This window comes from Lutzomyia longipalpis, chromosome 3, assembly GCF_024334085.1.
Source record: "Lutzomyia longipalpis isolate SR_M1_2022 chromosome 3, ASM2433408v1".
Taxonomy (NCBI): Eukaryota; Metazoa; Arthropoda; class Insecta; order Diptera; family Psychodidae; genus Lutzomyia; species Lutzomyia longipalpis.
In genome coordinates this window covers 557,243-585,001 of record NC_074709.1, presented here as the reverse complement: position 1 = coordinate 585,001, position 27,759 = coordinate 557,243, and the positions used below count along the sequence as shown (strand labels likewise).

The following is a 27,759-nucleotide window of genomic DNA, read 5'->3' as shown; positions in this document are numbered from 1 at the left end:
TTTTGTTCTCGCAATGGAATGAGAATTGTTTGGGGGGATTGTGCTGGAGCTCTAGGGGCGCCATAATTTGCTCATCCTCCGCATGAAGCAATTGAGGGTGAAATTTTTTACGGGAGAAACGATGGGGTGATGACGTGCACAAAAGAGTGGAACACAAAATTAAAAGCCATATTTTATTATTCATTAACCAAAATATGTAATTTATTATTATAGAAAAAAATTATATACTCTTTTTTGTTGTAAAAGAAAACTTCGTTGTAAATAAGAGACAAAAAAATAATACAGCATCAGTGTTAGTTGAACCATAAATTTTCTTTTTAGCTGCGCTCAGATGCCCTGAATGAAGCGTCGCAATTCTTCTTCTGTGTCGAAAATCATAACAGGGAATGGGGAGCCCGGTACGAGTTCTCCGGCCCATTTTACCTCCACCCGATAATCCCCGGGCTCCGTGGGGTCGTACTTGCACAGAATTGTGCGATCCTTTTGACTTTCGCGCTGCATTTCCACACGAAAAGCCCCCTTGGGACCCCGGACGCGAACCGTAAGCTGACCAGCTCCAGCACCGCGGGTGTCGCAGATAAAGCGACTCTGGAATGTGGCCAGAACACCGTGCTCAATGCCTGAAATGAAATTCATCGAAATCGATAAGTTATCTGCCCCTATTTGAGGGTTGAACATTGTGCGCAGGTTTCAATTTTCCTTCGAGGAATTGCAATTTTCTGGAAAAGTTTGAAATTGAAGAAATTTCTCCTTTTTGTTATACACCATAAAGCTATCAAAAAAAATAATTTTAATATTTTTAAAATTTTCCTTTTGTACCTTTGAAATTTTATCTGATAAAAATTAAAGAAAGGAGAATATTCATTTTGAGGTTCACATGAAATTATTTCAATAGAAAAAGAAAATCTTAAAGACAATAAAAAAAAATAGGAAAGAAATATCAAACAATTTTTCTTTATCCACCAAAATCAGCGGGAAAAATTATCAAGAAAATTTCCAATATTTCATCAAAAATTCATAAAGCATATGCGTCATTGCTTCATAGGGAAGAAAAGCCTAAAAACTTTTGATTTTTCTTCCAAAATCGACGAGGATTATAAAAATTTCTTCAAGAACTCAAAATAAAAGCCCCTGTGAATCCGAAGCATATGCGTAATTGCTTCAACCAATTAAAATTAAATATAATGAAATATTTTTTAACTAATTGTATTTTAGTTATTTTTAAGCATTTATCATGAAAATGATAAAAATGTTTTTTTTAAATATTAATCTAAAAAGAAATTTAAAAAAAATATTCTAAAAATAAATAAATTATTGAAAACAAAAAAATAAATAAAACAAAAAATATCTTAAAAAAATTATGAAAATTTCAAAATAAAATAAATTTACATGAAAATTTCAAGAGAATTTTAAACTTAAATTCAGTGCAATATTTTATCTGAGACACTCACCGGGACCATAGACGCGAACCTTGCTGGCATCAGGTGCACCAGCTACACGAAGTGAGAATGGTGACCCAGTTACATGCTGGCCGCCGTATTTGATCGTTAGCAAATGCCTTCCAGCTTCCTGGGGCTTCACGTTAAGTGTGAATGTGGCATCCCCGTGGTCGTAGAGTTCGCAATAGGCCACCTTCCGTGGTCCTGTACAGTGAGCTGTTAGCTCACCCGGTCCAGCTCTCCTTGTATCAATCCAGGATTTAATTTCACGCCCCACAACTCCATGCCGAAGCCCTTCGCCCGAGCACAGAACCTTTGTGGCATCAACTGATGATCCCACAGCAATACTCAGAGGGCACCCCTTGACTATCCTCCCATTCCAGCGAACAATGAGGCTCAATGGTCCCTGGGATGATCGTGTTGGGGTGTACGAAGCATGCCAGAGTGCTTCACTTGGACGTGGTTGATTGAGCGTCACCGGCACAACTACATTGTCCTGATACATGAGCGTTATATCCGGACGTCCTGGGGATGCGGCCATTGCGTCGATCGTAAAGTGAGCCGGTTCATTAGCTTGAGCTGCTGCCAAGCCACGACCTGTTAGCACGACTTTGTCAGCAATTTGCTGAGATGTTACGAAAGCATGTCGAGGACTCTGAGTCACTGGCACACCGTTCCAGGTTAAATCGAAAATATGTTCTCCCGTTGTTAGGCCATCTGCTGGAATGTGAATCCTGGACTTATCATCCGATTGCTTGTCCACAGCTGAAAGCGAACAGAAAAATGAATCTTTTAGAATATTCTGAAGTCCACATGTTTGTTACTTTTTTAAGATAAAAAAAATCAACATTTAGATCCCTTAAAATAAAAACAAAATGGCGGCTTTTTCCGGTTTTTCTTTTTTAGAAAATTCTAATAAAGATTGTTAGAATAGTGCAAGGTTTTATCTTTCATACACATAGTTATATTTTTGGAACAAAAAGATCTTTGTAAGAAAAAAACAAATGGAATAGAATAGAATTCCACCATTTTGAATTGCTAATGGCAGCCATTTTGAAAAATATGGTAAATTGATAAAATTATCGTTCCTCACCTATGTCTCTACCATCTATGGCGCAAGATAGTTCTCCGGGTCCTGCTTGGCTTGTATCGAAGATAATCCTAGCCGGTAGGACGAGTCGTCCTTCGTTGTCGAGTAGTTGGCCCCAGCCACCAACAGGGATCACCTTGTTGGTATCGATGCAGGCAATAGTCCACGGAGAACCCGGCAGAGGTCCCTTATTGGGGCAACTAGCTCGGATTTCGTAGAGTCCCACCGAGAGAATTGTGTAGGAAATTCTCCATTCATTGTTGCCCAGAGACTTTGTCTTCGGCTCTATCCGTTCACCGTGCATGTCAGCCCTCTCAACAAGGACATTCGGTGTTGTTGGGCAGTACACAATAAATGAATTTTCCTTCCCCCTTTGGGCCACTTCGAGCCCATTTCCAGATGCTCTCGCGTCTGCCTTCGTAGACTGCCCAGCTGGTGAGACAGTGAAAGACAATGGAGTCCCCATGACGGGTTCACCCCCATAGAGAACGTTAACTTTGTACGGACCCGCCATGCGGGGCATGAATTCAATTAAATAATTTCCATCTCTCTTCTGCATTACATTCACGGGTAGATTGTGATTTATTGGGGATGTTGCAAAGACCTCCAGCTCTGCCAATCCAGCATCCATCTCACTCACTGAAAATTATTTTTTTGCAAAAAGAAAAGAAAATATAAGAAGAGACTTAAAAGAAAAATAAAATCTTCGCCCCAAAAAACGTGAGGAAGTGCTGACCATTTTCACTTGGAAGACAAACAAATTACAAGAAAAAAAAATGGAAAGTGAAGTAACTTTCACACGATTATCTTCCTAAAATAATGGACCGGATAAAAGCAAGTTAATCCACAGGTTTGATCACATTTGTTACGGTGATTATGTTTAGGCCAAAACAACTTCTAATGCTATTACTGGCCTATTACGCAAACGTCTTTAGCTCTCAAAGAAAGCTCTCTGCAAAGCCACTTAAGTCTGTGCAAAGGTTCACGCCCTCTTACTCTTATTAAGCTTCTGGAATGCGCAAGGGGGCAAAAAGGTGAATTATTGAAAGCCAAGAAAAATGCGAATATTTCTAATATTCGAGAGGCGTTTAATTAAATAAAAAAAATGTTTCAAAATTCGCAAAAAATAGAATGATTTGAATGTATATCAAACATTTGAGGAAAAAATAAACTTAAGAAGAGATAAAATGCAATAGAAGCGATAAGAAAATTAGATAAAAGTCAACAGAAGGATAACGAAGGGTAAAAATGCACAAAAATATAAAAAAAATTGACAAAAAATTGTGATAATTAAATCGATAAAAATGTTATAATTTTTAGCATATCTTCTACATTTAGATACTGATTTGTTCATGATAAAATCCTTCTTACCTTTCAAGCAATTTTATGGCGATTTTAATTAATTTCAATTCAGTTTCTTTCGTTAATTCTAATTAAGTTTTGTTCATTCAAAAGACAAAAATTTTCTTAACCCTTTAAGGTTTTTTGGGTCATATGCTGACCCAAACGTGAAACATTTTATTTTTTCAATTATTATTTAATAATGTAATTGTTTTTCCATGTTAGAAATGCATCAAATTCACGCATAAGAGGTCAAAGAAGACGTTCTGAGTGAGAAAAGTCCTCTAAAAAAATTCATAGAATAAAAATCGCGATAAAAGAGCGCATGTTTCAATGTTTTTATGTTTCACGTTGGACGTTAAGGGGTTAAAATGATTTGATTATTTGCAAAATCATCATGGAATCTGATTCGAATAAATGAAAAACTTTAATTTTGCCACTTGTATGCTCACGTTGAGAATCAAAAAGATTATCATTTTGCAACAAAGCAATGTCAACAATTTCAGCGAAGGTTGGTGAGTTTCTTCGACACCTCAATATGGAGCTTTGTTGCATTCCATGACCTTTTTCGCGCGCGAATCTTTTGTTACTTTGCACCGAAGAAATGTCTCCACAACAAAAAGGTGAATGTTCAGCGCATTTATGTAATCAAATTAGTGAAAACAACTTTCAACGGCAACCAAATACTATTTTTCTAAACAAGAACAATGAAATACGGAAAATACGCAGCAGTGAGAGGTGCGCGATGAGGTTGTATTTGTTTAGAGAAATAAATTAACATTCATATCAAGTTTCAATTTTTTTCTGTATACTTACGCGTGAAAGAAATTGGATTGTGAACCTTGATGGGACCCCGTGGAACACTGTGTAGGGTAACCTTTGTGGGTTCAAATGATTCACACGTGAATGGACTACCCGGCAATGGCTTCGATTGATGAAAAACCTCTGCAGAAGAAAAAGAAAAGAAATCAGAATTTAAAAAGAAGAATGTAGAAAGTATAAATAAGAAAAAACTAAAAGAAAGTTTTCTACAATTTTATGGATAAAGTTTAATATAGAGAAGCATTATAGGATTTTGTTCACTCACCAATCAAGCATTGTCCAACTTTGTGCGTTGTAAATTCCGCCTGTAGATGTCCACCCTTAGTTTGGTAGCAACGCACCGGAAGAGCCTCCCTTCCGGGTCCTGAAACAACCACATCAAATTCCCTCGCAGGACGGCCAACTGTGTCAATTGAGAAGGATGTAGTCTTGCCAACTCTTGCCTGATACAGTCCCATCCCATGCACGCTGGTCTCCTTGCCGTATCCCGGTGGCATGACTGTGATCTCCAAGGGCTTAGATGAAATCGGAACCCCATTGTACATAATGTTGATCTTATGCGGAGCCACCCTGTTTGGATGATAGACAATCTCCCAAATACCCAACTTTGATGGTCCACGAATTGAGTGTGGAACCTCAACGGCACCACACCTCACAACTGCTGTGAGTGTTCCTTGGCCCGCATCATAAATTGAGACGCCAATTGTTGCAGGACGATGGCAGAAAGCCTCCCCAACTTCGACAATTTTCACCAAACTCGGATCGAATACGTTAACAGTGCGTGTCCCAACGATTGACCTTGACTCCCTATCTATGATATTGACGACGTACGTTCCAACTGTATGCGTACGGAACTCCCCAAAAGTCCCACCGATAATTGAGTATGAAACATGCTTCCTGTCGGGCGTTGTAATTTCCAGAAGTTGGTCTTCAGCAGCAAGTTCAATGATTGCCACGCCACCAACTTGGCAGTGCTGGATATTCTGTTGAACTTCCACGTGGAAGGGACTCCCCTCAACGGGAACATCGTTGAATGTAATGTTGACGAAATGGGGCTCATTTGTTTGGGGGATGAATGTTACATCGTACAGACCACGTGCACAGGCCACCACTTCTGCTTTTACTGTGCTCGTTGCTGTGGACACAACGAGCTCCAGAGTTCCCTCACCTGCTCCAGCTGCATCCACACTGAAGGTGACTGGAGCCCCAAGGGAAGCTGGACCATTATGCTGTTCTAGTCCACTAATGGAGACACGCGAAACATCAAAGACATTGCACGAGTACGGTGACCCGTTGATGTGTTGATCATTCACCGTGACGCTAATTAAGTGGCGACCAACGGAAGTAGGTCGGAAAGTCGCCAAGTGAACGTGATCTCGCGCCACAATGCGACACGGAACATTATCACCTGATGGCGATGTTACCAATACCTGTGGTTCAATATCTTCAAATCCCTCCAGCTGAATTGTATTGTCCATCTTCACGGCAGCCTGCTTGAGGCATTCCCCCTTAGCTAGCGCCTTAATGGGGGAAGTTGGAGCTGCAGTAATTGGGCATGAGAATGGTGATCCCGGTACTGCATGCCCATTAAAGCGAACCGACAGCAAATGCGGAGCAGCTTCAATTGGTTTGAAGTTCACCTTAAACCGTGCATTGCCTTCAGATTGAACAAAGTTCGGTACATTCTTCCCGTTGACAGCAACAATTATCTCCAAATTTCCAGCACCAGCTTGACTTGCATTTATTCCAAAGCTCACACTCTTTCCCACAACTCCCGGACGAATATCCGTCACGATGACCTTTTCCGCTGAGTAGGCTTTCAAAAGGAATGGGCTACCCTCAACGTGTCCTGAATGGGGCAGACGCACTTCAACTGAATGATCACCCACATCCAATGGTTCAAATTCCACACTATACCCCCCAGTTATGGGAAGAACATTCGTTTCGACACACCTCCTAGCTGGTCCTAGAACTTCCACCTGAGGTGGTATATCCGACTCAACGGTAAATCGAAATACCCGCCCTACGCTAACTTTGTCTACTGTATCAGGTGCAATTCTTGCTGCAGCTGATATTTTGCAATTAAATGGACTTCCCGGGACATTCTGAGCATTGAAACGTAGCTCAACGGTGTGATTTTGAGCTTCGCGCGGTGTGAAACTGATGGCGTACGTATGTTGTCCTTGGGCTTGAGCAGACGTTGGAACTCTTCCACCGTTGACGGTTACTTCCAAATTTCCAGGCCCAGCCTGTGAAGTCTCAACTAGGAATGTAACAGGCTTACCTACTGTTCCACTACTGACGTTCTTTACTTTTATTGCATTGACGTCGTAAACCTGAAAATTAAACGAGAAGATGCAATTTAGGATTACATATTTAGAGGTCCTAAGGCTACAACAGATTAACGAGAAATAAGGCTCATTTCTGAAACTATGAATCGAAACACTTTTATCTTATTTGTAAAAATCTTTTTGTATAGCCCTAAATTAGTTTTCATACTTCTGGGCATTAATTTAAATAAATAAATAAAAAAATAAATAAAAACGTAACAAAATAGCAGCTGAGTCGTAAAAATCAGCTCATGTTTTAAGGTGAATAATTTCAAGATGGCGGCTGATTTTAAAATTGACGCCTTTTATACAAGACGTAACCTAAGGGATCTAGGCTTAGGTAAATGGTATTCCAATAGGCTAAAACTGCTATATGGATTTTCATAGATCTGTTCTTATTTCAGCTTCAAAATTAGCCAATTTCTCTCAAAAATCATTGATTACATTCCATACTAAACATACCTTTGCAGAATAGGGGCTACCAGCGGTGGGTTGACCCTTGACAGTTACACTGACCCGATGTTCACCGACAGATCGTGGTACAAACTCAGCTTTGAACATGCCATCGGCTGTGAGGTGAACTTGGGCTGGCACAGATTGACCCAATGGACCTGGGAAGTAGGCGCCAATGTGGTTGTAAGAAGGAGTTCAAGTCGTGTTCAATTCAACAAAATAGGTTAGGAACAAAGCGCTACGGCAGGCGCTGAAGCTCCCACGAAATTGGGAAGAAGGTTCTCAAAAGGATTAAACATACACACACAATAACAACATAATACTGCATTACTTAAGTTAGGAATAAATTGCGGGGGTGGGGGGTATATATAGCACATTCATTCAGAGGAACATTATGTTGCTTCATCACAGAAACTGTTGAGTTTTGAATTGTTCGCCACTGTGGATGAAGCAACATACAATCAAGCGCAATCAAAGCTTCTTCTAATGCCCCAAAAGCCTTCCTCTTGACATCATTAACCACCGCCATTATCATCAAATTGGATTATTGAATTAAGATGTCGTGATATTTACTAAAATACTGGTAAGTAATGTTAGTCATTTTGCAAAATAAAAAAAGGAAAATTCATGCGAATTAATGGGAATGCTGAAAAATTAACATAAAATAAATAAATGTAAGTAAAAAATAAAAAAAATTCAAAAAAATTAATGAGTGATTAGTGTGATAAAACAAGTGTCCGAAAGTCTAGTACAAAAGTCTTCGTCGCCCTGAAACATATAGATATGAGACAGATGTGAGATTTCAGCTGCAGGAGCCATCACAAATGGGGGTAGATTATTGATAAATCACATGCATAACTTCTAGATTCTTAATATCATTTGATTTTGTGGACAAGAATTTAGTCAAAGATCACAAAAAGCAAATTTTTCATTCAAAAAAAAAAATCACGAACATTGACTGAAAGCTAAGCAATATGATTTATCAACACTACTTAGAGAGACTTAGGGTTTAAATTCTTTATTTATATTGGTGATATTGGTTCCCTGGTTTATTAATCCTAGTTTTATTTGTTTATTTCTTAAGTTTTTTTTCTCAACTTTTGTACGATTCTTAATAAACTTGTTTCGTAAAATAATTTAAAAAAAAATCTAACAAAAAAAGTTTTTTTTTATTTTCAAAAATCCTAAACACTAGCCTAAATATATGGATTATTTTATAATTTCTCAATTATTAAAAAAAATTATCGCTTTTTGTGTTTTCTCGCTGTTTATACGTTTAACTGTTTTATTTATTTATTTTTTTAATTTTTCAAGCTTAAAACTTAATTTTCTTGTGTTTTTTTTATTTGTTTATTTTTTTATTTTATTTTCTTATTGGCTCGTATTCTATAAATAATAGTTTAAGAAATTACTGACACTAAGGCTTGTTCAAATCGTGAACTAAGTATCTGAATAAAAATAATTTTTCGTCACTATGTAAGTACAGCTGAAGTATCTGCTCTGTACTTGAAGTATCTGAAATACATACACTTATAGGTCTAATACAAGGACGTTATGCACAATTGTAAAGAAATTTCTTAAAACTGAAACACTATTCGTTTTAAAATAATTAAAAGTTGTAGTCAAAGATTCATAAAAAAATTTTACATGTTACCATTAAAAAATCTTAAAGCTCCCGAACTTTTCAGAAAAGGAAAGGAAATATTTTCTCAGTAAATCAACCCCTTGACTCTATTTTAACGTTTATTTTAAAACTATTCCATAATAAAATCAAAGTATTTACAAGTTTGCCTAACTTTGCAATTTGAATTAAATTCAAATCAACTTTGCACACCAACTCCACCAGAATAGAATTTATCAACCAATCAGAACGAAGAATTGGATAATAAAGTAATTGTAATATCCATCCATACTTTATTAAAATGGTGGAATCTAATTGCAAAGTTGCTTTGAACACAGTGCTTAAAAAATTATTTCAAGTAAAAAACTTATTTTGTAAAAATTCTTAAAAACTAAAAGAAACCTAATTTATTTTATAAAGAAAATAATATAAATTGTGCAAAAAATGTGGGTTTTACGAATTGATAAAAAGGACAGAGACAGGACAACCACAGAGGGTGATTACCACAGGCTACATTTTGATACACTAACCTTCCACATTGACTTCAATATCCTCAAGACGCCCACCCTCGTGATTAATTACGAGAGAATTTGGCTGATGAATTGGCCCAGGTCCTGCGAGGGATACTTGTGGGCCTGCAGCTCCACCGCTGACGGCCACATTGATTGGGCACCCGGGTACGGGCATTTTGTTGAAGGAGACATTGATGATGTGCTCACACGCTTCGGCCGGAATGAATGAAACTGCAAATCGGGCATTGCCTTGTGGGTGGACTTGAGTGGGGATATTGTGCCCCTTGGCTGAAATTGTGATCTCCAAATTCCCCTCACCCGCCTCGCCAGCATCCACTGTGAATTGCACAACACGCCCCACGGTGCCCTTTGTTACAGCACCAACATTTACGCGACTTGCATCGTAGGATTTTGCAATGAATGGGGTGCCCTGAACGGGGTAGCCGTTGTACTCGACATTTATGGTGTGCGCCCCAACGGAAACTGGGGTGAATTCTGCCGTGAAGCCCGCATTTATGTCACCCACAACACGCACAGGTAGCTCCCCATGAGGCCCCCTAACGCTGACAGCCAACTCAGCTGCTCCACCACCTGTAACTGTGATGTGGAATGTGGCTGGACGATGGAGAGCAATCAATTCGAGATTGCTAAGATTGAGAAGGACACGGCTTGTGTCGGCCACGGCGCACACAAAAGGGCACCCCTGAACGGTCTCCCCGTTGAACTTGATATCAATGAGATGGGTTTTTGCTTGCTCTGGCGTAAAGGAGACCAGGCACCTTCCGCCACCGACAACTTGAACATGATTGGGCACCTCACCCTCATTGATGGAAATCTCCAGCTGGCCCTCACCAGCTGCACTTGCATCCACACGGAATTGTATCTTCTGACCCACAACGCCACCATTGACATCTGTGACCTGGATCAGACTCGAGTCGTACACTTTTGCAATGAGGGGACCCCCAATTATCTTGGAGCCCCCAATTGACGCCTCGATGATGTGCGTACCGACCTCGGTAGGAACGAATTCGATACGCATGGCACCATTTGCCGCCTCGTGGGTGATTCTAGCCGGTACTTTGCTCTTACTGGGCGAAAGTACATTGGCTACACACTCCCCTCGTGTGAGGGTTGTTCCAGGAGGCGGCAGTATCTCAAAAACCGCCGGCGTGTTTGCTGGTACGAGGCGGGTGCTTTCACCCAAAGGCGTTAATCCCGGCGATGACATTATTTCCACGTGCCACGGTGAGCCTAATTTGGAAAAGAAAGAAAGAAAAATTAACTAATTTTTTTTATTACCTTTTCAACTTAAAAAAAAACATTTCTTTTAAACAGAGATCAAGGGATTTTTTTTTATAAATTCAAGAGTAATAATTTTATTAATTTGTAAGATTTGAGTAGACAAGACACATTCAGTGCTATAAAAACTAAAAGATATTTTTTTTGTTACTATAATGGTCAGTCTGAAATTGCTGTAAAATTTAAAACTTCTGAAATTGATACAAGAATATCAAGAACTACATATTTTCAATCAATTACAAAACTTAAAAAAAAAAATATCTCACTGATTTTACGAAATGTGTCTTGGGTACGATAAAAATCTTTTTATGACAAAAAGAACTAAATCTAGCAATGACGCTTCCATGTTAAAAAATAATAGAAAATAAACATTCATTTGCATTATTCCTATTAATGAAAAATCTAAAACCTCAAGTTCAAGATACAAAGAAATTATTTATCAAAGCATTCATCCTATATATAAATTTTGAATGAAAAAATCTCAATGAACTTCAACATATAGAATTCTTCACAACCATTAACATATTCATGGAAAAATCAATCTCTCTGCACGAAAGATTCTCCTCCTCCCGCAGATCTTTGCCTTTTCTTAACATGTGAGATTTTGATGGACATTTTTCATGAGAAAATCAATATGCAGAACCATTAGCTAGTATCCATCTGCCCACTAAATCATGCTAGAATTTAATGCCTGCGCTCAGATTTACATTTCAAAGGCCTTTCTCTTGTGCGGCAAAAGAAATGTGACAACACTCACATTCCCAAGTATCGATTAAATGCGATTTATGGTGGCTATTGAGGGGATTACCATGGGGCTGTGGAGGCACGCTAATAAATGTCTCTCTGGGGGGAGAATTTCCTTGCAACACACAAGAACTGTTAGGCAATTTTTCAGCCTAAGCTGCTGGAGAGAATTTTTATGTTTGAACAAATTCTTGGGATTTCGATGGGCTTTTATTGGCAAATTAATAACGTTGTGGTGATGCCATTGACATGGGTGGATTCTCAAGTATCTTCTTCGCCGAGAAACTTAACTGACCTACAAACTGGTTCTGTGTCTTTGCAAGAATATGGTCTGTGTGTGAAGACATTTCCGTAAGGTTGAGATTTAAGCTAATGTAAGAAATATTCACCATCTGTGAGATAAATTCAACGGGGGATTCAACGGGTCATATTCCCATGAAAATTATATACCTTAATGTTGAATTCTTTTACGTAAACCCGTGATAATTTTATTGTACCCCCAGAGACTTCTTGCAATAATGGGTTGGAAAAGCAGGAAGTTACATGAAAATTACAATTATATGGATGAGATGAGAGAGTGATTTAGATGACGAGTTCATTTGACTATGCACAGTATACATTTTCCTTATGATAAATGGCTGTGTAAAGTGGGAAAATTTCGCATTTTTGTGGTGAAATTGAAATGAAGAAGCGCAAAGTGTCCACCCAAAAGCCAACAAATTGAGTCATTTTTCACACCAAAAAAATTTCTTTTCATGCAACTCGGTGCTCGCGCGCATTTCATGCTCAAATATTTACACCACAAATGATGAATTAAACTTACACATTTTAGCGCAATTTACGATGGATTAAACCGCACTTGGGAGGGGTGTAGCAATTAAAGGTACAACGTTTTTCTTTTCACTCTTTCCCGCGCCCCATGGGAGAAAGTTAGGGCTATACAGCTGAAAAATCGCATATATTGGTCTTCATTGGAAAGAGTTTTTTTTTTCATTTTCTTATGTTTTTCTTGAAATTAAAAAAAAATGATTCATGATGAATTACTGTGCAAGATGCAATTGCATGATCTCAAGTGTCGGTGTTTGCATTATGCGCACACGACATAAATATAGTTCAACATTGCTATTAAAATTGTGTTTGCTTGAGGAACGAAGATTAAATAAAGCATGAAGATGGGGCGATAGAGCTTTCTTAGATAACACAAATTAAAGAATCTTTTGTGTGTTCAGCTCACATCTTTCTCCCTTTTGCATAACTCTGCTAATTTTTCGGGTAAATAGACAAGTAGGAGAGAAAGATGAGAATTGTGCCATAAGATGAAGTTTTAAGTGTGCTACATGATAAATCTTATGTAAACAAAAACAACTATGACTCCCATTGAGATATTTCTCTCAAATATTCTACTTTAATTTTATTTGCCTTTCAGATTGACTTTCACCAAATTCTACTATACGAAAAATAATCCAAAAGAAAATGGTAAAAGATTTTTTTTACACCTCAGAATTGTAAGAAAAATTAAAATTCAAGAAAATCTATTAAAAAGCAATAAAAATGCTTTAAAAATCTTCCTCAAGCTCCACATATTTTGAGATTAATTAGCCGTATGAGCCGTATAACCATTTTTTTTTGCAAATTACATTGAATTATTCATTTTTGCTAATATAGCCGTTTTAGTAACACAAATTATATTTTATTTTAATTAATTTTAACAACTTTGATAAATAAAATGAAATTGATTTAATAAAATTAATTTGCATTTAATGCATTCATGAGAATTAATCATTGGGACGAGTGGAACTTTAAAACGATTAAAATATTTTATTGAATTGGAGTATTATTAAATAAATTCTTTTCCGTTTTTTTTAATCAATAAAAACAGATATTTTTAATTTAATGTTTTAAAAGTTTCTTTTCTATCTTATCTAATATAATAATATAAAATACAACAATAAGAAAAATACTTTACAATAATTTTATAATTCAGTAAAATATTAATGAAATAGAACAAATTATAAAATAAATTTACATGAAACTGAACTTAAAGAAACTACCTAAAGTAAAAAAAATCCTATAATTTAATGAAATTGTTGTATTAATCGTTAAATGATCAATGATATTAAAAAAAAAGTTTATTTTAGGGTTTTGCAATGTATTACTTTAAAGTAATGTGCTACTGATTTTGAAAAATATTCTTTAAGTTTTTCCAGCATAATTTCCAAACAAAAAAGCCATAATGGGCCAAAAAATGTTGAACAATCCTCTACTAAAAAGTCCCTCAAATTACATTGAAAAAAAAAAATACAAATCTTCATTGATTTTCATTTCTTGAAATTATTTCCGAATTATTAATCTCATTTGTGGTACAAAACAGAAATAACAAAAAATTTATGATTTCCTCTTTGCTTCCGTGCTTGCAAACAATGTCTTTCATCGCAAACATTTTGCTAATTTTTGCTATGAATTTGCAAACAAAATTTAGCTGAGAAGACATCATAAAATATATAAAGAAAAAAAAAAGATCTCACAAAATCGAATGGAATTTTAAATCTCTTTGCAAATGGTGTGCAGACATGGAGAGGAAAAAAAAGTGAATGAAGTAAAAGCATGGCGAATTTGTGGATTGGTATTCAATGTGATTGACTATGTGAATAAAAATAGAAGATCGTGTTGGTGATCTTTTGGAATTTCTCTAAAATTGGACTTGGATGTGCCACACAAAATGGGTCATGCTTCTTTTGGATGTTGATCGTGGACTAAGATTATCCAAGAGAGGTGATCTTTCTATTGATGCGCGAATTGACTTTTGGTGGGTTAAGTGTGGTGATAAATCGGTTTGGTATGCAAATACTCGTGTTTGTGGTGTGGGACTGAAAAGTGGGCGAAAATCTAAATGTTGGGGGATAGACATATTTCTTCAGTTCTTTCAAAACATTTTCAACCAATCTTACAGTCTGTGTAAGAAGCATAGAAATATGCTTTTATAGGGAATGCAGAAAATTTGCCTCAACATGGATGAATAATGTGCTATGGTGTTGTACCATGGAGGCATGACTTCTTGTTGCCAACCATAGCATAGCATTCATTACAATTTTAAATTGTGATTTCTGCCTCATCTCACGATGAGAAATATGGAAAAATTTCTCTTCCGACACGCTGGATATCACAATGATCTCGCATTGTTGGGTGTCTTCGAGAGATCACCAAATCGGTATACTTAAGATTGGTATGTTGGTGCGAGAAACTTGCTGTACCTGATTTCTTTGACTTTTGCCTCGTGAATGTCTCCTTCTTCGCTGTTTTAACTTTTCCACCCGAGAATTCCAATCGCGAGGTGTTTTTTTGCTTTAAATCTTCTTTCAGCTGTGCCTTTCAGCAGGTAAAGAAGTCAATGAATTTGTCCCCCTTGCCACGGCACTACACCACCGTAAAGAGGATCACCAACTATGTATAAAGCGGAATGTGTGTCTGAGGTCACGCAAACACCACCAAAACTTAATGAACTTTTGGCGCACTTTCGGCAAAACGTAAGTGGACAAAATTAACTATACACTTGTGGTCTTGAAATCTTTTCTAAAACACCAGAGATTAGCTTCTTTACGGTTTAGCGGAACTTGTCACGTCATCTTCAATTGCACAAAATGGCGGTGAATTGAGAAGAGCTCGCGATCCGCGCGAACGGCTATACCTCTCCCAGTGGCGAACAATTCAAAACTGAAGGAGAAACATTCCCAGCGCAGTCTTAGGCCTCTCCACACATGCCAAGATCCCCAACAAATACACCAAATCTTCCCTCACCCGAGCATTCACAACAGCAGCCGGTATAAGTTAGAGCGAGATACCCATTTCGTCCACAGGTAAGATCGTGAACACCTGAGGAATGCTTGGCGTGGCATCTTAGCAGTGTTGAGCACACACACACACGATGGGTACCCACATGAGATTACCATGGAGAATTTGTATAAGAAGGGGAAAGCAGGTACTCTTCTGGGTGCATTCCATAGAGAAATCTCGCTTTTTTCTTGGACAAACACTCACCTGGAACGGTTTCGCCATTGAATGTGATCTGCACCTTATGCACACCCGTCTCGTGTGGTGTGAAGCTCGCGACGAATCTCTGACCACCAAGTGCCCGTACTGACGACGTCACACGTCCCCCATTGACCAGAATCTCCAAATTTCCACTACCCGCCCGTGAGCCATCAACTACAGAAGAAATAACAAGCAAGCAAAAAAAAAGACTTCAATTAGGGATCAAGCGACGAACCTACGAACAAAAAGCTAAATTCCAAGGAAAAGATGAACAATACGAAGAATTTTTTAAATTGTGCAACAAATTGAGGTTGTTTACCCACGTCTTAGCCTCGCATGGAGGAATCTTGTCGTTTTAGGTAAACAAAACGTTCGATTTTATATTGTTGGGGATTATTGCAAAATGCTTGCAAAGTACTAATTTCCTAATAAATGCAATAAAAACACCAATATTCCAATTAAGCGCATCAATAACCATGTTTCACTTTCTACAAGAATTATTGCAGGACTACTCGTGTAGTTTTAAAAACTCAAGGAATTTTAAAAGAGATTTTTGAGCTAAAAAAATAATTTTCTTGCTTTCTTGTTATATTTGGAATTGATTAGAATTTAAGTAATTTATACGCTTTGAATAAAAAAACCTTAAAAATTTTAATTATTTCACATTAATAGCCAAAATATTTTTGACCATCCTTTAGAAAGGAGTTGATTTACTGTTGCTTGAGACAGCTTACCTAAAGAGCTTACAAAGCTTGGAAAATTTATTTAAAATAATTTTTAAACATTTTTCAAAGACAATCTTTAAAATGTTTAAGAACTTTTAACTTTTCTAGATTTCCCGGCAGGCATAGACTGAATTTTTTATAAATAAGGTATCCTAACTAAAAAAATTTTATTTCAAGTATTATGTAGTCGCTTAATGTTTTGATAAAAAATAAAGATATTTAAATCTGTACTCACTTTCAAATTCAACTGGTCGTCCTAGAATGCCATTTGGGATGTTCTGCACATAAATTGCCCTGGCTCCTGTTACATCCTTGTCAATTGGTAGAAATCGACTTGGTGAAGTGTATCCGTATCCACTACTTTCAGACGTCACTACACGCTCACTTGTCTCCTTTACTGTACTCGTGGAGTAGTGAGATGTTGGCCCAACCGGACTGGAGCTGAAGCGTCCATCGTGGAGGGAAAACTTGTTGAAATGGGTATTCCTTTCGGTTTCGTGGTCAATATCCTTGGGACGGGTGTACGTTATGTCCGTATTCAACTGATTTTCCGTCATATTTGCCAGAGATTCCAATGAGTTGTGCGACAAAACGTGCTTGGTTTTATTTATGGCATCCCAACTATCACGTCTTCCTGCCCCATTCTTTGTTGCCGAAACACGTATGTTGGAACTACTGTCAACTCCAAAGGTAATTGGGGATCCACTTGTGTGCCTTGTGGGCGAAAGGAGGGGGCTTGAGCGAATATTCTCCGAGGAAGAAACGTAGGAGGATTTGTATGATGAATTTTGCTGCTTTACAAGTCGCGATGAATCCAAAGCACTTGGAACTGGACTGGAAATTCGGTTAATGGACGAGGAAGTTATGAAGCTCGGTGAAGCAGACTGGCGCAATGGTGGAGGAGATGCTGAAGTCAATCTTGGACTAGATGTTACATTTCTGGTTGTTGTTTCATATCTAGAAGGGAAATCAGTGGGTTAGATTCTCAGAAAATTAGTTTTTCATCAGGAATAAGGATTCTTAGGCTAACCTTGTGGTTGTTGTTACGGTAACTGGACTGCTGCGTACTGCTGAACTTCCACGGACGGTAATGGGGCTTGCAACTGGACTATAGGTATCCCCACGTCGAGTAATAGAGTTGGATTTGGAGTTCTCAGAGAAGAGCTTGGACGTGTACGAAGCTGTATAGGGGTCAACATCATCACGATTAGGGGTTCTTCGGTATTCGGTGCTAACGTGATAATCCAGACTAGGTGATGACCTTTCTACGTGCTTCCTAGACTCAGTTTTGTAGCTAGATGAGTAGATTTCATTGCCAAAAGATTTGCTTGGAGATGGGGATTTAGGTGAATAAACTTCACGTTCACGTGAAGAAAATTGCGGAGAGTAGGATCGTCGAGTTGATGTAGTTGTGCTTGTGTAGTGAACAGATGGGCTTTCCGAACGTAATTTGTTTTCATTGTGGGAGCCACTTCTTGTCTTCCCAGAGCGTCCCTTTGTTCCAACACGCATAATGTAAGGAGAACCCTTAACGTCGTACCCGTTGAAGTAAATGTAGACGCGATACTTTCCATTCTGGCGTGGCATGAATGTGACTCGATACTTATTCTCAACGAGCTTCTCTACGGAACAGACAAGGGAATGCTTCTCATGAACAATGTCTACGTAGAGTTCTCCTGCCACGCCAACACCTCTAGCGTCAACTTCAAAGGAATGAGCCCTATTGGGAAGAGCTCCGTCGAGTCCATGAACGGATACTCCGTTTGGATCAAATACGGCACACGTGAAGGGTCCACCCTGAATATGACGACCCTGGTAGGTGATGGCAATTTCCCAGATGCCAGCTTCGTCTGGCTTGAATATGGCACTGTGACCCTCGTCAACCTTTTTCAGGGGGCACCGTAGCGCACGTGCTGTTGGACTGTACGCCGTGACGAGGATGTCCTCAGACTTTGGAGCACCCGTGGCATTTACAAGTACCTCAACAAGGCTCCCAAGGGCACATGGTGCCATTCCCGGAGGCGCCACTTGAATGTATCGCGGCAGAACACGAAAGAAATGACCTCCAAGTCTAGAAAAATACGAAAATTACAAATATATTTAATGAAGCATCGCAAAAGTGGGATGATTTCTGGTGCAACAGAGCACAACAAAAAAAATCAATCTCATGTGCAACAATGTGGTGTGAAATTGATCACTTTCGCGCAATCTTATCATGTTTAAATGCAAATTCTTACAAATTAATGCACATAGAGACTCAAGTCTAAGCAGAGAAAAAGCAAGATTAGAAAATTTAGTTCAAAACTCTATACTATACCTCCCATCGTCGACTTCCACGACAATTTCGTGCATTCCATATTTGTCTGGCACGAAGGTGCCCTGCCCACGTGAGTTTAGCCTCACGAGCTGGGGGCTCTTCTCATGCGGCGGCACCACAAAAGCACGAACATTGCTGATCTCAATGTCGCGCGTCAGCACTTCGACTCTAAAGTGCGTAGGCTCCCCAACGCGTCCCGATGTACTGTCCAAGTGGACGGCAATCATGTTGGATAGCGGTGGTCGCGGTGGCACCCATTGCAGATGGGCTGCATAGGCCATAATACCCAAATGTTCCACCTCCGGATTTGCCATGTCTTTGGGACTTAGAACTGGACGGACGCCCAATTTGTCACCAGCATCGACGGCTTTCTTGATATTTGTCTCCCAATTTGATGGATCCAGGCGCAGCTTGTCCGGATCCGGAGCTGGGCCACCGAGACCTTTGATGATCTCACAGAAAACTCGCCCGTCGTTCCAGTCAGTCTAGTGGGGAATTCAATAAAATTTTCTTTTAATTGTAAAATTCAATTTAATTAAAAAAAAATAGTTTTAAAAAATAATCTAAAATAGGAAGGCTTGTACATAATTTTATCACTTCAAGAGATCTTTGGTAAAGTTTAGGATTCCAATATAAGGGATGGTCACGTTATTTTGGAAACTCTACAGGAACAAAATGGCCAAAATGTGAGAATTTCAAATAAATTTTTTGAGCACAAAAATTTATTTTCTAAATCAAAAATACTGAATTCTTATCAGTATTTGGCCATTTAACAAGAGTGCAAGCAGATTTCAAAATTTTGGTTTAAAAATTGGCTTGAAAATCGCTCTTGAAAGTCCCCGAGTTTCCAAAATAACGTGACCATCCCTTATTTTCTTAATAGGGTAGGAACTAGAAAGCTTCCAAGATGTAGAATAATTTGTCTTATTGCTTACGTTTTTATTAGCCTAACATTTTTTGTTTAAACGGTTCCTTTTAAATAATCTTTTTATTTTTAGTTAACTTAAACTCATTTTTTAAGGAAATTGAATATTATATAATATTCCAAAATTTAAAAGAAAATTGTCCGAATATTTACTCATGAAAAGGTAAAAATTAACCAAGTAAAACCATTTCTATCTACGTTAAAGTCTTTTCAGGGGCAAACTGTTTTCTTAGTCTCAAAATCCGTAAAGCACTAATTTTTCCTGAATATTTCACAGAACAACACTGCTTGAAAGTAAACTAACTTTAATATTCTTTCTCTCCACTAACCGAATATGCTTCAAAACCTTTCCTAATCAATCAGAGCTCTGAAAAGGTAGAAGCTGATAAAGCCAAGCCATTGTATATGACACTCGTCACAGCATATCGAGGCTCGTTTTTACCTTATCGGTGTGTGGAAGCAATTTGCCAAGCATTTCTGCTGCCACACGAATGCACCGAGAGAATTTTTGTAAAAGTTTTCCCGCTACAATATCCAATTTCCTACAACATTTCCACCGTCAAGTAATTCATTACAGAGTCGTAAAAGTTTTTTTTTAGGTCCATGTAAAGCTTACGGTGGAAATGAAGTGAGGCGCACACTGAAGTGCTCTGAAGCCATTTATGCAAATGAGGTGGAAAGTTATGAAAATATTTGTATGCTCTCACAGATGGGGGGAAGTGGATTGTGGCGAAGGACTGAAAGATGACTTTCGGACTTGACATGGTTGAAAAATCAATCAATCAGAGTGGGGACATTTATTAAATAGAGCTGAAAAGGCGAGAAAAAAGGGCATTCAATGGAAATTGCTTTATGCGAGAATAAAACATGAGTTTGTGGAAATTCATCATGAATATTTTTCTTGCAAAATTTCAATGGGATGCGGAGAAGGTTCTTTGTTCAGATTTTTTTAAGCGAATAAACTTACCGTGAAGTTTGAGACTGGTCGCTGAACTTGCGTATTGACCCAACGCATCGTGGCATTGTATCCTGGTCCACCGGGTTTCATGAAGTACGACAGGTAGGTCATCCCCGAGAGCTCATCCAACCACGGTGAAGCTAGGTATTCGGGTTCCAGAACCTTGGGGATTCCGAATTCCCTCTGAGCGATATTCATGGCATTCGTGCAATTCTTAATCGATTGACTAGAATCGAGACTCCTCCAGTGCGGAAAGAGTCCAGGTTCGCAGTAATCAAGGAGGGCAGACAGGAAGACACCGCTGTTCCAGTCCGTTGTGAGATTCGAGATCTTACATTCGGGCAGGGCAGCCTGTAGCCAGGCCAGCATCAGCTTCCGTGGCGGGAATTTACTTCTGCCAATTTGGTAGCGAACAATGAGGGACCAAATGAGTCCCAGGATGAGCTTAACGTTCCCATTGACAATGTCAACATTGCCAATGTTGACCAACTTTACGCCATCCTTCTCAATGGCATTGAGGGCGCACGTGACGTTCTCCAGGAAGTGATGTTGATTGGCTGGACGATGATTCCAGGATGGTTTCAAGGCGCGCTGTTGGAGTGACTCCACGAGAGCACACAAGTGGGTGCCATCACAGAAATCTGTTGCCCAATCGTTCACCTACAAGGGTTGATTAAAAAGTTTACATTAATAAAAATAAAATTTGAAAAAAAAATCTAAAATATTTAATAATAGGAAATATTCCAAAAATAGTTGAAAACTAGATGGCATTTAAAAACACTTTTTAAATTAATTTTTGAAAAAAAGTTAAATAAAATATTAGGAAGTTATTTGAAGTTTATCTTGAAAGTTTTCTCATTTTCTTAAAGATAAAATTCTATAAAAATTTTAGAAGCATTCACCTTCATTCCTGTATCCCTGAGATGCTCATTGGCCCAATTCCTAAATGTATTTGCCTGAATTTCCACCCAGAGATCCTCATTTCCTCGGATGTTCATCCCCTTGGCAGCCGTACCCTCAGGACTTCGGGCCACAAGACCTGCCTGGGTGATCTTCTGTATGTCCGTTGTGCCATCAGGATTGTGCTGTAGTACCCCTTTGTGGGTTATCTTCACATTTTTCACATCAAACTTGTCCATCTCTGCGGACATTCAGTGTCCCTTTCACTGCTAAAAGACTTTTCACGATTTTCTTTGAGAAAAAAAAACCCTTCACTATTCCATGATTTATGTTGAAATTCTTTTTAAAGGACTCCCTCGTTCCTTTATGGTGGATTTATTTGATCCCTCACTTGAGATTCCTTTGGTGCTTCGTCATCCGCTGTAGGCATGAAGAATTGAATGGAGAAATTAGTGTGGAATGGAGAGAGTGAAAAAAAATGCAAATAGAATTCCATTGTGGTGCACTTTTATCAGTTTAATGGGGAGAAAAAGTGTCATGAATTGCCGAGTCACATCTCATTGATTACATTGAAAATACATTTTCACTATATATGAGAAATTAGTTACGCCTCTGTGTGGCTTTTCAGCATCAGCAAGTGCACCAAGATGAGGTAGCATCGCTCTCGCATGCCTTTTGCAATTCAATGAAGAAAAGCAGCCATGGCTGGCATCTCGATGATTTTTCTCGGTCAGAAAATATAATAATAAATGGAAGAAAAAAAAACAGCTGGGTGATATTGTCACACTTGAAATGCGAACAATTAAATATTCTCCCACATGACGGAGCACATTGGAATTGGTGTCACAGCGAGTGAATTGGAGATTATGTATTGATAGAAATCGCAATATGGGGATTCCAATATATTTGCCTTCGCGCGTTTTTGTATGATAAACTTCCCAAAACAAGAGAAAAATATTGAGAAGTTAGCCTCGTGAGTGGCCATTAAATGCAGAATATGGCACAGAGTGATGTATGAAAAATTCATTTTTGCGCTAACACACGATAAATTATGTGGGAATTGCTCAATTTGTATATACCCTCGTCATCGTCTAATTGTAACAATGGATCTATATGTGAGACAGTCGATTCACAACTTCTCGCGCAAAGCCACAAAATTCACTTCAACATTGCCATTTTGTGCTGTTTTATTTTAAGATGACTCTCTGGTGTTTATTTTGATACTCCATACAGTATTCGTATACGTATTATAGTGTACATTAGAGTATTATTCAATATCCGCAACACCTTCCCAACGAATACAGCATTGAGTGGTCAAGATGTTTCATTAGTCTCATAAACTTTTTTTTTTACAGTAGAATATACCTTTTCATAATAGATATAATAATCAATAATTGATTAATTCGGATTCTTAATTCGATTAACTCGAAAAAATGCTTTTAGTTTATTTGAAAACAAACACTAGGTACGTAGAGAATATATTTGAATATTCCGAAAGAATTAGAATTCAGATTTTACCCAAAAAAATCATCACTAAATATTCCGAATTTTGGAATACTTTTGTTCACATAATCACCTTTTGAATTAAATCAAAATAGAGAAAAATAATAAATAAAATTGTCAAAAATTAAAAAAAAAATGTTTAAACAAAATTAATTGATTAAAAAATTGAATTTGAAGCAGCTTATTCACCCCACGGTGTGTCTATGCCGTAAGAGTCAACCTTGCTGAATGTTGACTCTTTTTTTTTTTCTCCCTCATCTGAGAGAGATTTTTTTGTCGTGGGAGTTGCTGGCAATTATATTAATAATAATGACTGAATAACTCATGGTTTCAGTCGAAAACTCCACGATGGTCTTTGTGAATTTTTGCACCAGGGATGGAAAGATTCTTTGGTACTTTGCGCTCCGTGGTATGATTCAGTCGAATGGCAACATGAATCACTTTGACGGCACACCGAGGGATTTATATCACTAATCACATCCCACGGAGTACAGCACTAATCACGCGATTTGCTGCATAAATTGATGTACTTGGCCAGATAAATTCGCTTAATTGCCCAATGATTGAAAAAAAAAACTCAAAAGTCGCATGAGATTGATTGGTTGACGCAGGAAGTGGGTATGTCTCTTAAATTAAGAGGCTAAGCTGAATTGTTCTTTTGTGTCTTTTATTAAATGGATTTTTGCAGAGGAAGTATTTTGAGGGCAGAAGTACATAATTACTCCCGAGAAGTTTTCATGGTAAGAGGAAAATTAGGGTTTGGCTTTTCATTCAAATAAAAAAAATTCCAGATATCACGTTGGAATGAACAAACGAATAGTTTGTGATATATAAATTACAAACTTCCTTTTAAAATCCACACTAAATGACTTGCATTAACTCAAAAAGTTTTCTGTAAACTACCCGAAAACTTCTTCAATAAGTTTATTCATGAAATTTCTTGAAAAAAAAAAACATCGCGAAAGGCGTGAAGTAGCAAACAAAGGAATTCAATGTCCAAATTGCATCCAAAGAAGTGAAAAGTTCCATCAAAAATTTTAAGTAGCTTGCTGAATTTATGATTATGCCGTCTCCTAAATTTTTTTCCCAAAGCTTATTATTCAAACAAAAAAAGTTTCTACCGCCAAACCCACCTTTCTAACAAAAAAAAACATACATCGCAGCCGAATGTTGAGAAAACAGCATTTTTTTCAATGATTGTCGCTCAAAATGCCTTCCTGAATTTTTTGAATCCCACAACGTCTTTTACTTTTAGTTAAAAGTGTCACAAAGTCTTTCCTATTCCACCCGGAAGATGGTTTCTGTGATAAATATTGTAATTTATTTTTTTTTGCCGTAAGTAGGTGGCAAAAATACATTCCTGTCTGGTTATTGCAAAGATTTCTTAGAAATTGAAAATATGCTTTAAGATTAAAGTTCATATTAACTTTGATTCTTTGATATATTTTCTAAGAATTAAGAAGATGAGAATAGCGGTTGTAGGTAAATTCTCCTTACCCAGAGCTTTCAGCAAAAACATTTATTTATTAAGAACGTTCAAAATATCGAGAGCGAAACTTACGAGGAAAGGGACTTACGACTTTTTCTTGTTTCGCCCGAACCAAATGAGCATATGCTTCATGTACAAAAATATTTAAAATAATAAAAGAAAATATCTGTTAATGTCCCTGAAAAGTTCTTTCCTGGAAGCTTTTGCGGAAAAGCTCTTAAATTGGGTTATTGTATTTTTATTTCTCTTTCTAATCATTTCTAAAAAAAAAACTTTCCCGCAGACTTATTTCAAACGATTTGCAATAGGGGCGTGGCTTTTGCAATTTCTAACGATTTTTTTTTCTAATTTTCATATCTCATTTAAAATAAAAAAAAAACTTCGAAAGAGTCACATCTAATAAAAAATCTTTCTATGGTTTGATGATTTATAATTCAGTTGAAAAATTCAAATTATTAATAGGTTTTAGAAACAACTTTAAAGTGAATAAACTCCTTTTCGATCTTATGATGCTGTTAATTTTCTTTAGGTCATTTTGTCTTTCTCTTTAACTTCAAATCATTCCTTTTTGGAAGTATTTTAGATTCTTTTTTATTCAGATAGTTTCAAAGAATCAAAAGATCCTTAGAGCTTTAGTAAGATAACTTTGATATATATCTTCAATCCACATGAAAAGCTCCGTGCAAAATTTAACAATCAAAACACTTTTGAGGCACTTTTCAAGCACATTTTGGGGCCCTCTTGAGTCACGACACTGTCTACATCTTGCAAAATTGTCCTCCAACGAATGGTACCGTTCAAGGAAGCATGCCCATAATTGACACTTCTTGTCTCTTGACCCTCGATGTACTTGTAAAAATGTATATAATCCCAACTTCAATTAACATTTTGAGTGAGCCAAATACAAAGCGCATTTTTATATTGAATAAATTTAAAATGTATAAAGTAAAAAAAAAAACATCGCGTTGACCTTCAAGCGTGCCATGTTGGAATGATAATGTAGAAGCGTTGACATCATGACCAAGTTTAGCGTCGATTCTCACACTGGATCATCTCGCGCGCGCTTTCAGTATCCCATGTACAATGGGTTATTTCTGCGAGAAGATCTTGACCAGGGGGCAATGCGAGAGAGCTATATTTGGTTGATTTGTAATCCACAATGTGTGGCCACACAAACCCACAACAGCAATTGAGGAGATTATGTGAGTGCGGAGTCAATAAGGCACCACCCAGACTGTTTCAATATATAATTTATCAAAATGTCTTTTCTAGGTGAAAATTACCATTTTCCCCGCAACAAAAGAAACTCTTGCGCGTCCAACTCTCACTCTCAGTTGGTATTTCGGGTGTATCTTCGCGGGGCGATTGCAGATTGTATTGCCAAACACCACCAATATTGTTAACACACTGACCACATACGGAGGATTGGGTTAGGCATGCTATGTATATATAGCATAGAGGCACCATATAGGGGAGACCGGGGCTAATAAGAATATGCTGTACATACATATGTTATGTATTTAGCAAAAAAAAAAAAGATGTTTTTTGGGAGGATGTGGGCATATGTACATGAAGTGCGTAGAGATGGAATGTCGATGGCGTTTTTAAGACGGTTTCTATCTTGCGATCACACCCAAATCACTTGTTGCTGAATATATGAGCAGAAAAGCCACCAGAGAGAGAGGTTATTTAAGCATGTAATAAACGCCCAGCACGATTATATAACATTGTTCCACAGTCACATAATTTTTCAGCCTCACTCACACACTGCCCCCCACCGCCAGATGCGACATCTTTTCCCTGAAAAATTCACACTTTTCCCCCAATTTAATTCACATTAACATGACACTTTGCCCCCACGCACGAGGACACACGTAAACCCCACAAAAAGTGCACTCGAAGGAATTAAACTTGCAAGTAAGAAAAAACATGAAAATTATGGAAGCGTGCAAAATGCGCCACAGCGCTGGAGGTACAAAAGGTGAACCGCGTTGTGTGTGTGTTGGTTTTTTGTGCAAAGAGCAGAAAAAAGGCGCAACACGTGAAATGGAACCTCACCTGTTTGATTCGATCGACTGGAGGTAACTGAATACCAAGGCACCTCACGATGGTGAAGCGACCCGCGATCGCGACTCAAGAAAAGCTGATCGTCACGCGCACAAGCACACCAAAGATCACCCAAAGTGGGGCTGAGCTATGGTGGAGCCGAACAATGTGCGAAAGATGAGGAGAAAAATTGTACACAAAAGTTAAAAAGGTTTTTTTTTTCGCAGTGTCTCCAAGAAGCCAATTAGACCCACGACGCTTCTGAGAATAGTCGAATACGCAGACTGGATCATTACGATAGCATTGAGTCGCTTAAAATGTTCCAGCTCTTTTTAAAGCAAAACTGTTTTAGATGAAAATTGAAGGAATGGTTTTGATTTTTCTGGTGTCAATTTTGAAATTTAAAGATCTTTTAGCGACCAAGAAACCCATTGAAATTCGCTTGAAATCTTGAAATTTCAGTACAAAATTTAAAGATTTCTAGGGTTTCTTGGCCGCTGAATTAGGTTCAATGCTTGCAAATGAGCTATTAAGATCATAAAACAATAAATAAATAAATAAAAGTAAAAATTATTTTCTATGTCCATTTATAAACTTTCTGTAAGCTTTTGGAAAAGAAATTTTTTTCTTCTTTTAGACGAAGTTTTTGAACCGTCTTACTGTTCGAAATATCTTATTTTTCTGACGATAAGAATATTTTCCCAGCCAAAAAAAATTTTAACTATGCGGCAAGAAATTATTTCTTTTATTATTTCTGGAAAACTTTCTCTGGTTGAGAGAATAAACACATTTGTGTTTATTTAGATTTTAGAATTTCTACGATTATTTTCATTAAAAACTTCTCAAAAAACCTTCTAATTTTTTTCTATGTCAAACTAATACGGAACCTTGAGTTATTTTTTTCGTTATTGACAGCGCTTTTCATTTGCCTGTTGTTTACTCTATTGCGGACAATTTGTCGATGGCCCACGCTATTTAATAAACTCGATCAAGAGGCTTATAAATGCAACTTTCGTATGTAAAAAAAATGAAAAAAAAATGTGAATAACTGATTTGTTTAATTTATAGTTTTTCTTCTTAAAGTATCCTTGGAATTTATGAATTATTACATTTGAGGCTAGAGGTTAACTAATTTTTACTTGTTATATAATTTCATAAATATATTTCTTGTCGTATGTACCCGGCTTTTCATTTTTTTTTTTCAAAAAAAAACCAA

General features: G+C 37.6%; 1 protein-coding gene across 3 annotated transcripts; it reads right to left on the bottom strand.

Annotated features, from left to right (window-relative positions):
* Positions 1-171: 171 nt before the first annotated feature.
* Positions 172-26,617, bottom strand: LOC129793135 (filamin-C). 3 transcript variants are annotated; one of them, XM_055832799.1, is made up of 14 exons: positions 26,556-26,617; positions 21,508-21,925; positions 20,615-21,265; positions 18,723-19,207; positions 17,436-18,476; positions 16,641-17,362; positions 15,687-15,854; positions 9,627-10,859; positions 7,485-7,633; positions 4,958-7,028; positions 4,687-4,815; positions 2,533-3,168; positions 1,452-2,204; positions 172-620 (listed from the first exon to the last, which is right to left on the bottom strand). In XM_055832799.1, the coding sequence occupies exons 2-14, from the start codon at positions 21,754-21,756 to the stop codon at positions 328-330; spliced, it is 8,580 nt and encodes a 2,859-aa protein (XP_055688774.1). In that variant the 5' UTR covers positions 21,757-21,925; positions 26,556-26,617; the 3' UTR covers positions 172-327. The 3 variants fall into 3 exon arrangements, with proteins under 3 accessions (XP_055688774.1, XP_055688775.1, XP_055688776.1); XM_055832801.1 differs by lacking the exons at positions 172-620; positions 1,452-2,204; positions 2,533-3,168; positions 4,687-4,815; positions 4,958-7,028 and having other exon boundaries at positions 7,600-8,243; XM_055832800.1 differs by lacking the exons at positions 15,687-15,854; positions 16,641-17,362; positions 17,436-18,476; ... (2 more) ...; positions 21,508-21,925; positions 26,556-26,617 and adding an exon at positions 14,903-15,013.
* Positions 26,618-27,759: the final 1,142 nt, after the last annotated feature.

Coding starts and splice junctions, on each gene's coding strand:
- LOC129793135 (XM_055832799.1), bottom strand. CDS start 21,756: ATGTCCGCAGAGATGGACAAGTTTGATGTGAAAAATGTGAAGATAACC. Junction 19,208..20,614: donor GACCAGTCTCAAACTTCACG/GTAAGTTTATTC, acceptor ATTCCCCACTAG/ACTGACTGGAACGACGGGCG. Junction 2,205..2,532: donor CATAGATGGTAGAGACATAG/GTGAGGAACGAT, acceptor GTTCGCTTTCAG/CTGTGGACAAGCAATCGGAT.